Raw genomic sequence first — 12,439 nt, 5'->3', positions numbered from 1 at the left:
GGGCAGGGTTGGTATGCTTCAGGTCCAACCCGTAAAATGGTGCCATCTGATGTGACTTCAGAGATGGCCCTTTTCCATTGCTGTTCAGGAACAGCATTCCTCTAAAATCTAACAGGTTTTTATGGTTTCTCTGACATCTTACAGCCATTGTATTGTTTATCTGGTTGCTTTGTCTTTGTTGGTGTTGTTTTAACTTTATTATCTGTACTTTGCAAATTTCCTAAATTCATAGTTGCGTTGATCTATACTCCGACTAAATAAGTAAAATTAAATCTCTTGAAATTATATTCCAACAATAGAATGGAATTTGAAAAGAATCAAAACCAGACTTTTCACAAAACGTTCATGAGAAATGGTATCTATCTGCCATTTTCAGGGTTCCTTCTTAAGGGAGCATAAAAAGAGAGGATTCCACAGGTAGTCCTTGACTTACGACCACAATTGAGCCTAGAATTCCTAGTTGCTAAGTGAGACATTTGTTAAGGGAGTTTTGCCCCGTTTTACACCTTTTCTTGCTATGGTTGTTAAGTGAGTTACTGAAGTTCTTAAGTTAGTAACATGGTTGTTAAGCAAATCTGGCTTCCCCATTGATTTTGCTTATCAGAAGATCGCAAAAGGGATCACATGACCCCCAGGACACGGCAACCGTCATAAACATGAGTCAGTTGCCAAGCATCTGAGTTTTGATCACATGACTGCAGGGATGCTGTAACGGTTGTAAGTGTAAAAATTGGTCATAAGCAGGGGTAGGCTGCTACAGGTCACACAGGTTCGGGAGAACTTGTAGCTAATGTTATGGCCGGTTCGGAGAACTTCCAAACCCTGCCTGGCCCTGCCCACCTCTCCCCTCCCATGAGTCTCCACACAGTCCGTTTTGGATGCGAGGTAAGTGCAGGGCCCACGCAGAGGCTCAGAGAAAACAGGCCTCCCAGAGGGCCTCCAGAGCCCAGGGGAGCCAGTTTTCACCCTGCCAGAGGTTTGAGGAAAGCCTCCGGAGCCTGGGGAAGGCAAAAACTGCCCTCCACCCGCCATGGTTCAGGAGGCTGAGTAGGCCACACCTACCATGGCCACGCCCCCAGCAACCGGGCAGAAAACCCATTGCTGAAATTTTTGAAGCCCACCCCTTGTCATAAGTTAACTTTATTCAGTGCCGTTATAACTTTGAACGGTCACTAAACAAACTGTTGTATGTCGAGGACTACCTGTACATAGAAACACTTTCCAGGCTTGAATTACAGATTGATTTCGTAACCTGGATGTTTTCCCTATGACCAGCCCATAATCCCCAATGAGGTTATTAAAGAGTTATGCTTCTTGGCAACAGTACTGAAACCTGGCTTCAAGCCCTGCCGTAGGTATCATGCTAACTAAAGGCACCTCCCTAATTTATCATTCTAGGTCTGTTGGAACAGCAATTTCCTGAATCTCCAACCAGTGTGGCTAACGGGGCTCCAGGGATTTCAATCCCAATACATATGAAAGACAAATTCTATTCTATAACTGAAATATCACATTATTGCTTCATTGTCTTAATTAGGCCCACTATAGCATTTTTTCTCTCAATCTTCCGTCCCTGGCAGCTGATTTCAACAAAAATCTTATGTTTTCATGTCAGATGTCCTCACCATCCCAGCATCCTGTATGCTTTGTTTTCTTGCCAAATAAATGCCTGCACGTGGCTTAGAAGATAGAGAGGAAAATTAGAAGAAATCCCAAGTTAAAAATTTTTTTACAGACAACAGTTAATGGTTTTTTTAAAAAGCACCAAGGGAGTCAGCAAGCATTGCACTTTGTGGAAGAGGACATTATTTTGAGTATGCAGATAGGAATAAATATAGAAGTCTCAAACGGCAGGTAGGATCATTATCTACATACATGTTTACTCATTATATCTGTGATACTGGATGAAATCTCTAAGGAGGTCATGGAGCTGGATACTGATTTTCTGTGAGAGTTGATCGCAACAAAGAGTTTGGCCAGCCATGTTCTTTATCACAATTCTATGTGCTCTTCTGCTTCAAGATCTAGCAAAAGATCTAGATCTGGTTCAGAGAAGATTGGAGATACGATAAGGCAGATGGCATGGAAACAGCACTTGTGTCATATTAACCTGTATGATATAATTTATATTGTACACATCTACTCCAAAATAAATCCCATAGGTTGGAGTTGGGTTTATTGCCTGCAAATGGGGCACAGAATTAGAGCTTCAAATATCTTGTTAACCTTTGCTATATAAGTACTGTAAAAGACATTTAAGGGGAGGGGGATTGTCAATCCCCCCCCAATGTGTAACCCATTTTATCTCCAGATAATAAACTAGGTTTACAGGTCAACATTCCCCTGAGAACATAAAAAAAGCATATTTAATTTGCTCTTTTTTTCCCCATTGCAACAACCCAGGTTTCTGGGTTGGTCTAGGAAATAGTGACTGTATTCTTTCATTTATGTGTACTCATAAGCTGACATCCTCATCCCACTGTTTTCTCCATTTGATTCTGTGTAAAGAGAGTATCAATGGTAAAAGAGTAAGAAACAGCCCAATAAATTTAAAGAAGGGCAAAAGAAGTTGTGTGTAGCCCAATCAAATATGTGTCTATGTAAAATTGCTTCGTAATGCTGATATTCCTTTAGCTTGTTCCAATATTACAAAGTTGGTCAGTGTACAACACATTGTATAAGAAACAAGATTGAGGAACTGGCCGAAACTTCTCTATGAATTTGTGTAACCAGCTCACTCTCTTTATCATTCCAGAATTCTAGAGGCCTTCCCAGAAAAAGAATGTTACTGCAAAAATCATCTTGCCTAAAATTTAAGAGTTTTGCCACTCTTTTTTTTTCTCCTTTCATTTTTCTAGGAAAAAAAAAGATAGGAAATTTACAGTGCAGTCACAGTGCTGATAGAAAAGAATATTTGTAGCTCAAGGTTGTACTGTGGTGTCCTTGGGGCTCCCTGAGCTTGGTGGTTTTCTTGCAGCTGTTACTAAATGTGGTGACATCATCAGTGCCTTCTGCAAGAAAACCACCAAGCTCAGAGAACCCCAGGGACCTCACAGTTACAGTGCCCTTTGAACTGACAGCACTAGGAGCATATATAGTACCTGGAAGTGAATTTCCGCACCAGGAATTCATGGTCAAAATATTCTGCTTCATTCACTCACTTCTATGATGCATCTGTGCAATACTTCTACTACTTCTCCTCCTCAATTAGAAATTCAGTCTGAGACATCACAGTAGCAGTGCTATTTTTCTATTTATTTTATCCACCCATCCCCAAGTGCACTCAACAATGTGACTAAGTTATTCCCTTGGGTTTCCATGTAGCTGTGAATATATTTAACCTGTCTGAAATGATGTTTCTCTGTGATTTCTACATAGCATTTAGTTTAAATCTGAACAAGCTTGCCTTCCTTTGGTGAAACATATTTTATCAATCCTTGTGAGATGCAAGTCATTTTGTACTACCAACCTATCATAACTTTTCAAAAGTATCTTAAACCCATACAAACATTTCAGGGGCTCTAGCTTGTTCTTTTGATTAATTGAATAATTGGCAATTTTTTTTGCAACAATTCTGTTTTAAACTCTCTTGCAACTTAAGTAGCAGTCTTCCTGAAGTGACGGTCTCGATCTTATCTGTGTCAGTCACACGGAGATGGAAATTTTTTGTTATAAGATACAGTACATGTGGCAAAAGTATACACTAAGTACCCAAGTCACTTCTGTAATACAACTCTGCTTGAGGTATACAGCAGAAAGGTGGAGATTAATACCACTAGGAAATTTCCATTTCTCATCTAAAGTACATACAGATATAATAGTTAACTTAGTTTTTCTCCACAGCAATTGATTGTGATTATCGCCATTTTTTGCAAAACAATTTACATAAGCACTTGGGATGAGGCTTGGGATGAGTGGCTCAGCGAGAAGAAAATAAAGGAAAAAGTCCTTAGCTTTGGTTAGATTTTTGGGTATAGTTTTCTATTGAACAGGCCATAGCAACTGTACTGCCACATATCTTTTGAGCTCAGATTATGCTTCACTGGCTATTTTTATGTTTTCTCTGCATGTGGTGATGTTTTCATTGATGTGCTTAAACTTAAGCATCACAGCTGGATGTTTTGCAATCACTGTTTCAGTTAAACATTTAATTTGGTTTTGGCTGCAGCTATGCTGATATATTTTTTTTTCTCAATGAGTGAAAAAATGCAAAAGGTGGCGAGGTATGCCATTGGAAACATTTGAATTGCATAACTTTTCATTGGCTGTCTTTGTAGTTTGTCTATAATGGACGATGGTAAGAAAATAAATGTTTTCTTTCTTTTCCTCCTCTCTCTTCCCAGGTCCTTGAGGCTACTAGAGTTAATCGTCGGAAGAGTACGCTAGCATTGCGGTGGGAAGCTGGCATATATGCTAACCGGGAAGAAAATGAATAAACTTTTTGGCAAAACCTCAGAACTTTTTTTTTTATTGCAGAGACCAGGAAACCAAATAAGAAAGGGGGGGGGAGTTTTAATTTTTTTAAAAAAGCTGCAGCATTTGAGTCTGGTATTTATTACAAACAAACAAGTCTCTGCAATACATATTAGAGCAGGATCAGTTCATATATATTACATGCATACATGCACAAACACAACAAAGAATCGTAATAAGTCATGCATCTGCTGTCCTCTCTGAAGCAACTGAAGAAGCAGGTAACATTCATGGAGTTGTCATTATCATAGTTATAAGAAACTACAGCAGTGATCATCCAAGAGAATATATTTCCGAGGGAGTAGAATGAACCATGGTATCCTTCGCAATGTCTGCTTCGCTTAATGTTTGAAAGAGGAAGAATCTGGATGATATACCTTTTGACCACAAGATGGCACTTCTGGATATGAACAATTTCAACTTTCTTCCTGCTTGGGTTTTACAACACATAAGTGGCATTTCTAAGGGGCCTAATATTCTGTTATATCCTAGGTATAACATAGCGAGGGGATGGGGGTGGGACGCTTGATTTTTGCTATTTTGAAAGAATCCAGAGAGGTTCTTGGAATCTATGTAACTGTTTCTTTTTAAAGAGGCTGTTAATTTGCAAATGTGAATGTACAATCCATATATTTAGCCATAAATGCAACATTGTTTTTACTAATACTTTGGAAAGTATGGAGAGATGGCAGATGGTTTATGTTTTTTTTGTATGTGTTCTTGGGTGTTGTTGCAAATTTGCCATCCTGGTTTTTTTTTTTTTTGTTCCCCCTCCCCCTAATCAGTATGCTTCATACAATTCCTTTAATATTGCTGCACATTCTATAGATAGGTTAGAAGATATAGAAAGAAATGCCAAATCGGGATATCTTAATTCTAGTGGCTTGTTTGCTTGCAGTTATGAGGTTGGCCTCAATGTGTATTTGTATTATCATTTGTGTTTAATAGGCTACAAGTATTAGATACCGAAAGAGGGAATATATAATAAAATCAATAAGGAACAATCACACTGAGTTAGGAAGGTAATCAGAGGTTTGAAAATGTTTTGAGTATTTTTTACTATAGCAATAATTGATATTCAGCCGATTGATAAATAGAAGAATATGAAAGAAAAATAGTTATATCTTTAACTATATTTATACTATATAAATGTCTTATCTTAGTATTATTAAAGCATGAGGAGGAATGTTTTGCATTTCCAGAAAAGGCAAGTTGTAGAAGGTAGCAGAGAGAGGAATCAGAGACAAAGTTTGGGGCCAAAGGATTATTTTTGCTGTTCCAATTGTGTTTTCAAAACTAAGAAATAATGGCGCATCTTTAGTTGAAGTGTAGATTGCGAACTCACAACAGAGGAATTAGAGATGTCTGAGCGCAAGTTCTGTATGTGTAAATTGGAAAAACAGGATCATAGAGATTTGGTTGTACAGATTATTTTCTCCAAAGCTGTTTGTCAGCTCTAGGGGTATAAACATTTCTTTTTTTTTTCTTTTCTTTTTTCTTTTTTTAATGAAAAGGGATCTAATATGGCACTAAGCCGCTGCAGTATTTGAAATAACAAAGCTGACCCAATATGGTATTTGCATGAGTTACTATTTCAAAAGGTATTGAACAGTTTTATAATCTGATATTTAGAAAAGAAAAATGGTATTTATTCTTGCCAGAGTATTAAGAGCTGCCAGAATATTCTTTGTTCAGGGAATGCAGTGGAGTATTAGAAATCCGTAATTTCTAAACTAGAATAGATAATATTTTAGGCAATGGAAAGAATGTTATATGAATCTTTTTTAAAAAAATTACCATTGCCTATTTTTAAAGGAAAACCAACAAGTAGTCATGTATACATTTCACTTTCCAAATGTTTCATATTGTGAGCAGAATTTTTGTATATTTCTGGTGTTTGAATTTAGAAGACAAGGAACATACAGTATTTACATTTTTTCCCAACTGTTAAAGGTACATATAAATTAGGGTAATCACACAGCCTTGGAAAGAATCTTGTCTTTGTTGGGCACAAAACAATGTAGAAAGGTTGAGAGAGCAAGTGATCCTGCTTATATGTACCACAATCTTCAGAATCTCTAATCCAAATCTCACAGCCATGTGTTTTGATGTTCTATGGCCAGCAATAACATTTGGACTTTCCATGTATGTAATAATTGCTTTCATCTGCCATAGCTGCAACAGGAGAGATTTTTTTATTTGCATGCATATCTTCCATTGCTGGCTTACAAATCAAGTTAGCATTTTACTCAATTTACTATAAATCCATGGGCAGATGTAACAGATCTAGTATCTGCAGATTTTGTAACCCCAAATACCAATTCTACAGTTGGAATATGTTTTACATAAATAATTCCCATTTGATTCTGTTTAAAAATTGCTAAATGTTTGGGACCCAGCCTGGCCAGATTCTGGCATTTGCATTGATTTCCATAGGTGCACTTGGGATTTACATGTACTTAATTTATCTATCTTATTTGCTAAGCAAGTTCAGAGTCTATAATGAAGCATAGGAAAGCATAATTCAAGGCATATATATGAGTTGAAATAGGTATGTGGAGAAAAGAGGTGGGCACAGTAACCAAGAAAACGAAAGATTAGGAAGCTGTCCAAAGGAAAACACTGGCCAGCAAAGGCCCATTAATATCTTCAGTATTTTATTTTTGAGCCTTGAGCACAAACTGCCTATACAATCGAGCTGACTTGTACGTGTGTGTGTGTGTGTATGTGTTTTATCTCCTGAAGTATACTTTAAAATGAGGTGAACATTCTCAGGTTTATGAAGAATTATTTGTCCTAGACATGCAATATGCTCTGTTAAGATCAAAAACGAATGAGGAGAATAAACAGAACCACCTCTACTTCATTACAACTCTTTTGCAAAAGTGTGGTTTTATAGTGAAAAAAATAAAACCAAAGACAATTATTTGCTTGGAACTGAGTAATTTGTCATCCCCCCCCCTTTTTTTTTTTTAGTTTTTGTCAAGTTAGCATGAAGGACAAAAGAGTTGTTCAGGAACCCCCCATTTTCTACATATATAAATAAAAATGACTTCACAAGTGTCTCTCAGTTGTCTCAATTTCTTTTTCCCTTTGCAACAGCCACAGTGAGTTCAGCATCTGGCATTGGAAGGAGGGAGAGACATGTTAAGAGGGAAAAAAGAAGCTTACTATTCTGTTTCCTTTATATTTTAGTTCTGGTGACTTACTATTCTGAACTGCTGTGAATGGACATGCCCTTTTTCAAAGGTTAGGGAATTTCTATGCCTTTTTCAGGAAAATATATCACAATCTTTTCATATTGTAACAGCTGACTCATATCTTCATTATTGCCTTAGTCTGCTACCATTGCATAGACTATATAAAGTTATAAATACACCCTAATTCATGCTACTATATATAGAAATACATTATACATAGAACAACAAAAAGCTTTATGGCACTTAGCTTTGTTTTCATATAGAAAGAGGTAACATTTTGCCACAGTGTATTGATATACTGGATTAAAATATTTATGCATTATTTGTTATTGGGTCCATAATATTTTTGCTTGTTTTAAATTTAAAGTTATTCCCTCAAACTCTTAAAAAGCTTAAATTTTTAAAAATGCTTATCGCTACAACACGTATTTCCTTTTGTTATTGCAAAAATAGCCACTCTCTTGAAAATGCATAGTTTCTGGTAGATGGTAACTAATTCATTGTTCTACTCTAGGTCTATTTAATAATAACCTTCAACCCACAATGTAAACATACAAGTAAAGAATTAAACCAGTTTCTTAACATGCAGAAAATAAAGTAATTGCAATGAATTCTTGGTGGAATTGTTTGCCACTGTCAATTAACAGCTCAAGAGGCAAATGAAATCAGCTCTCAGAGTCATTTCATCCATCTCTTCCGACCTGGTATACTTTCACCAAGAATTTTCAGTTTTGTGCCAGTTTCAGTTGGAAGAAAAAGAAATGAAGCTTCATGAAGAGTTAAGCATGAAGCATGAAGAGTTAACAAGAAACAAAAACAGTTCTCTCAAGTTCTTCCACTCTCTGTGGTTTGGATAAAAGTCAAAAATTATGCACCAACACTCTATTAAGTTGGAATTTATTGTTGCAAGGTAGTAGTGCCACTTGCTCAAAATCAAAACAGTCCCAAAAGATACCTGGCCTCAGTCTGTCAGATCTGATCTGCAAACTTAATTTAGAAGGACCTTGGAACCCATACTTATTTTGGAGGGTACTTGACCAACTCAAAGTGCAATTTAAGCACTGTTAATTAGCAGTTAAATTCAATGAACTTTACTCTTTATTTTGACTTGGAAGTTTGGAATGAGGAAATGAGCCTCCTGCTTCAGTGATGTAAGTATGTTTTCTAAAAAAAAATTGGGTTCCGAATGCCTAAATCCAAAGCTTTAATCTGCTGTTTCTAAATGCTTTTTGAATAAATGAAGCATGTAAACATAATGTGCCTATAAGGGCAGCAATTATTCCAGTAGTTATTAGGAAATGAAATTACAAAAGCAGAAGTAGAAAATAGAAATAGAATAACTCTCCTGGAGGATAATACTTTGCTCCTGTTCACAGAGATTTGGTGAAAAGAGTAATTTCAAATGACTTGATAATACTCTATTACTGTCATCTGTAGCCTTTAAGAATAGTCAGTGTTTCTGCTTTGGATTTATTTGGATTTGTTTTAGAAATATTCTCATGTGAGTCAGCATACGTGCTAATGAAAAGCTAAACTAGTTTCTGTCTGAGTCCATGTTCTAATCTGAATTTGGTCATCTATTTCTCCTGGAAACAATCATTTTGCTCTCTCGCTTTAACTTTAATCTGCACATTCAGTCAAGATGACACAAAATGATTTACTCACCCCACAGAACAATGATTGTTCAACTTCTGTCATTGTCCTTGCCTTCTTTTAATCAGAAATGGAAATAATAGGGGCAGATTCCTTTGAGTCTTACTAATATGTCTTTCTTTGTTTCTTTTAACTGATTGGGAGCGATCCAGAGTTTGTCATAAGATAGGTGGCCGTATAAATATTTTAAATAAATAATTGGCCTTATAAACCACGCAAAGTTCTGAGTAGTATGCAGGCCGACCACTGTAAATTAGATTAAAAGCAATAAACTTTACAATAAAACCGTAACCTCCATTCATGAAAATTAATGAGGCACAGCAATGTAGAGCCAAAGATTCTAATCCATTCAACCAGCATCAAGCAGAACAAGCTTCTCTTGGTTGATGAAGCAGATCATCCCATTCGATAGTCTGACAGATTTCCTAAAAAATCAGGATGTGGGTGGTGGTGGGGCATTCAGCTATTTGGGGGAATGCTATTCCCTATTAGGGGGACAGTGACTTGCCTGCATGATTCCTTGCACCCCGCTGTCCCTGGACGAAGTAATACAGAGAGTAACCATACTTGATCTTACTGAGTGGCCAGATAGTCCTGAAGGAAGATGGCTCTGCAGATCCCCGTGCCTGAGCCATGACAGGCTTCATCAAAGACGAGCAGAACCTTAAATTACACCTGAAAACCAATTGGTAACCAGTAGTAGATGCGCCAACTCAGAGGTGCCTCGTCCCCTTATTCACATCAAAATAGGATTTATTAGATTTCTGTGTGATTTCTGAACAAGCTCTTGCTTCCAACTGAGAATGGAAGACTATTAATTATCAGAAATATGACATGTAGAGACATTTAAAGATCTTCAACAGTATTTTTTAAAATTAATTTGAAATTATTCAAAGGATCTCTTTCCTTTACAAAGACACATTGCACAGTGAGATATATATTGAAGACCAAATAATAAACAAAATGCCCTGATAATGTGTTATTATCCATAATCTGTGTTTTCTTGGTGAGATTCTTCACAGAAAAGATTTTTTTATGGATCCAGCAATTATTCCACCCCATTTGATACCCTGAAATAAGGGATTACAAGGTTGTAAAAAGGAGGGTTTTATTGACATAGGCCAGTGATGGCGAACCTATGGCACGCGTGCCACCTGTGGCACACGGAGCCATTTGTCAGGCCACGTGAGGCACTGCCCTGTCAGCTGGCCAGCTGAGTTCACCCTTTTTTAAAGCCATTTGTCGCCCTCCCCAGGCTCCACAGGCCCTCCAGAGGCTTCATGAGCTTCCCTGAAGCCTCCAGAGCGCAAAAACCCAGCTCTACGGGCAAACCGGAGGTTCGGGAAGGGACTTCCGGTTTGCTCAGAGGTTCGTTTTGATTGCTCCAGAGGCTTCAGGGAAGCGTCCTGAAGGTCCCTGAAGCCTTCGGAGCGCTCAAAACGACCCTCCAAGCAAACCGGAAGTGACTTCCAGTTTGCTTGGAGCGTCCCTCAAGCCTCCAGAGGGCTTCCGATGGGTGGGGAGGCTGTTTCCGCCCTCCCCCGGCTCCTATAAAGCCTCTGGAGCCTGGGGAGGGTGAAAAAATCATGCAAAAAATGGGAGTCGCGCCTGTAGTGTGCCCATGCGCACTGGGGGATCGCGCATTGCATTATGGGTGCGGCACGCCCGCACACGACCCCCCCCTGCGCTCTCCCCACTTATGGCACGCGAGCCAAAAAAAGTTCGCCATCACTGACATAGGCTCTATCCTCTTGTTCCCCTAAATTGTAACGGAAAATTGCCCTGACACTATTTCTATTTTTCTTTGTATTTTATATATTAACTAAATCTATAATAAATAGATTTATTATATAAATAAATAAATAAACTAGTTTAAAAAAAGAATAGCAATAGCACTTGGACTTATATACCGCTTCACGCTGCTTACAGCTCCCTAGTCAGGGTTCCAAATAGCATTCAAAAGTAAATCAAAGTCCAAGGCAAAGTATTGCTCAAAGTTCTAATTTATTAAGAGAACCATGTTGGTACATCTGGGAAAACCCAAATCTGAAAGCTTCCCGGTTTTCCCCACCCAGTTGAAAGTTCAAGATCTTGCCCCCACACCCACAAGTCCATCACACGTTCCAATCTTCCACTGCCATGCTGGCAGTTCCACCCATCCAGTTCCGGTCAGGTGCAGCCGTGCAAAGGCAAAGGATGACCTTGGCTTTCTAGAAAGAATTTTGTTATGGCTACATAGCATCTAATTCCATACAATCCTCCCTCCCATTTTCCCACAGTAGAAAATGCATAGTAGAATAATAGAAAGTGTGGAAGGCCAAAGATCCAAAAGAAAAGATGGATGCAGGCCTGACACCTCTCTAAGCAGTTTACAGAGTCAGCATATAGCCCCCAACAATCTAGGTTTTTACCAACCTTGGAAGGATGGAAGGTTGAGTCAATCTTGAGCCTGATGAGACTTGAACTGCTGGCAGCTGGCAGTCAGCAGATGTAGCCTGCAGTACTGCATTTTAACCACTGTACCACCATGGAATAAAAGAAGGATATACATGTAATAATGATAAAAAAGAAAATTGCCCTGACACATAATGACAGTGTCTTCATTTCATCTCCAACCCACAGATAATGCAGCTTAAAGTTACAAGATCTTCAGCTCTTCCCTATAAAAATAGTGTTTCCAATTTTGGCTAACAGCACAATTTAGCACATTCCTTGCCAACGGGGCTGATGACAGAATTATGATGGAATCTGTGGTCTTCTCGCAGTTGTCCTCCAGAACCATTTTGTCTTGGGCAAGTCTCCCCAAAGTTACCTCCCTGGAGAATACCTGACTAATGCTTTCTAAAGCCCTGGTTAGACCCTACCTAGTAGGTTCCTTAAGTATATAGACATAGCTGTCTTTCAAAAGGGTGTCAGATCTGCTTTTTTTTAATAATACGGGGGGGGGGGGGAGAGAGCTGCACAGAAGGTCAATTTAAACTATGAAAGAAAGACAGGTTTTGCCAGTTGTGCGTTGCTGGTTTTGTCACCATGGTATGAATTACAGCTTTTCTCCTGCTTCTGCCAAGAAGCGGTTTCATGTGGCTGTATTCTCCCCTTTTTAATCCTGTTGT

At 38.4% G+C, this 12,439-nt stretch overlaps 1 protein-coding gene across 5 annotated transcripts in view; it reads left to right on the top strand.

Annotated features, from left to right (window-relative positions):
- The window catches only part of LOC309386009 (PALM2-AKAP2 fusion protein-like), a 73,509-nt gene extending 65,971 nt beyond the window's left edge, over nucleotides 1-7,538 (top strand). For all 5 annotated transcript variants that reach the window (XM_081940910.1, XM_081940912.1, XM_081940909.1 and 2 more), the window contains exon 4: nucleotides 4,344-7,538. In XM_081940910.1, coding sequence (XP_081797036.1) covers nucleotides 4,344-4,436 — 93 coding nt within the window. In that variant the 3' untranslated portion in view covers nucleotides 4,437-7,538. The remainder of the gene's footprint in view (nucleotides 1-4,343) is intronic.
- Nucleotides 7,539-12,439: the final 4,901 nt, after the last annotated feature.

Source organism: Natrix helvetica, assembly GCF_964273705.1.
Source record: "Natrix helvetica genome assembly, chromosome: 2".
NCBI classification, from domain to species: Eukaryota; Metazoa; Chordata; class Lepidosauria; order Squamata; family Natricidae; genus Natrix; species Natrix helvetica.
This window is presented reverse-complemented; position numbering and strand designations above follow the sequence as displayed.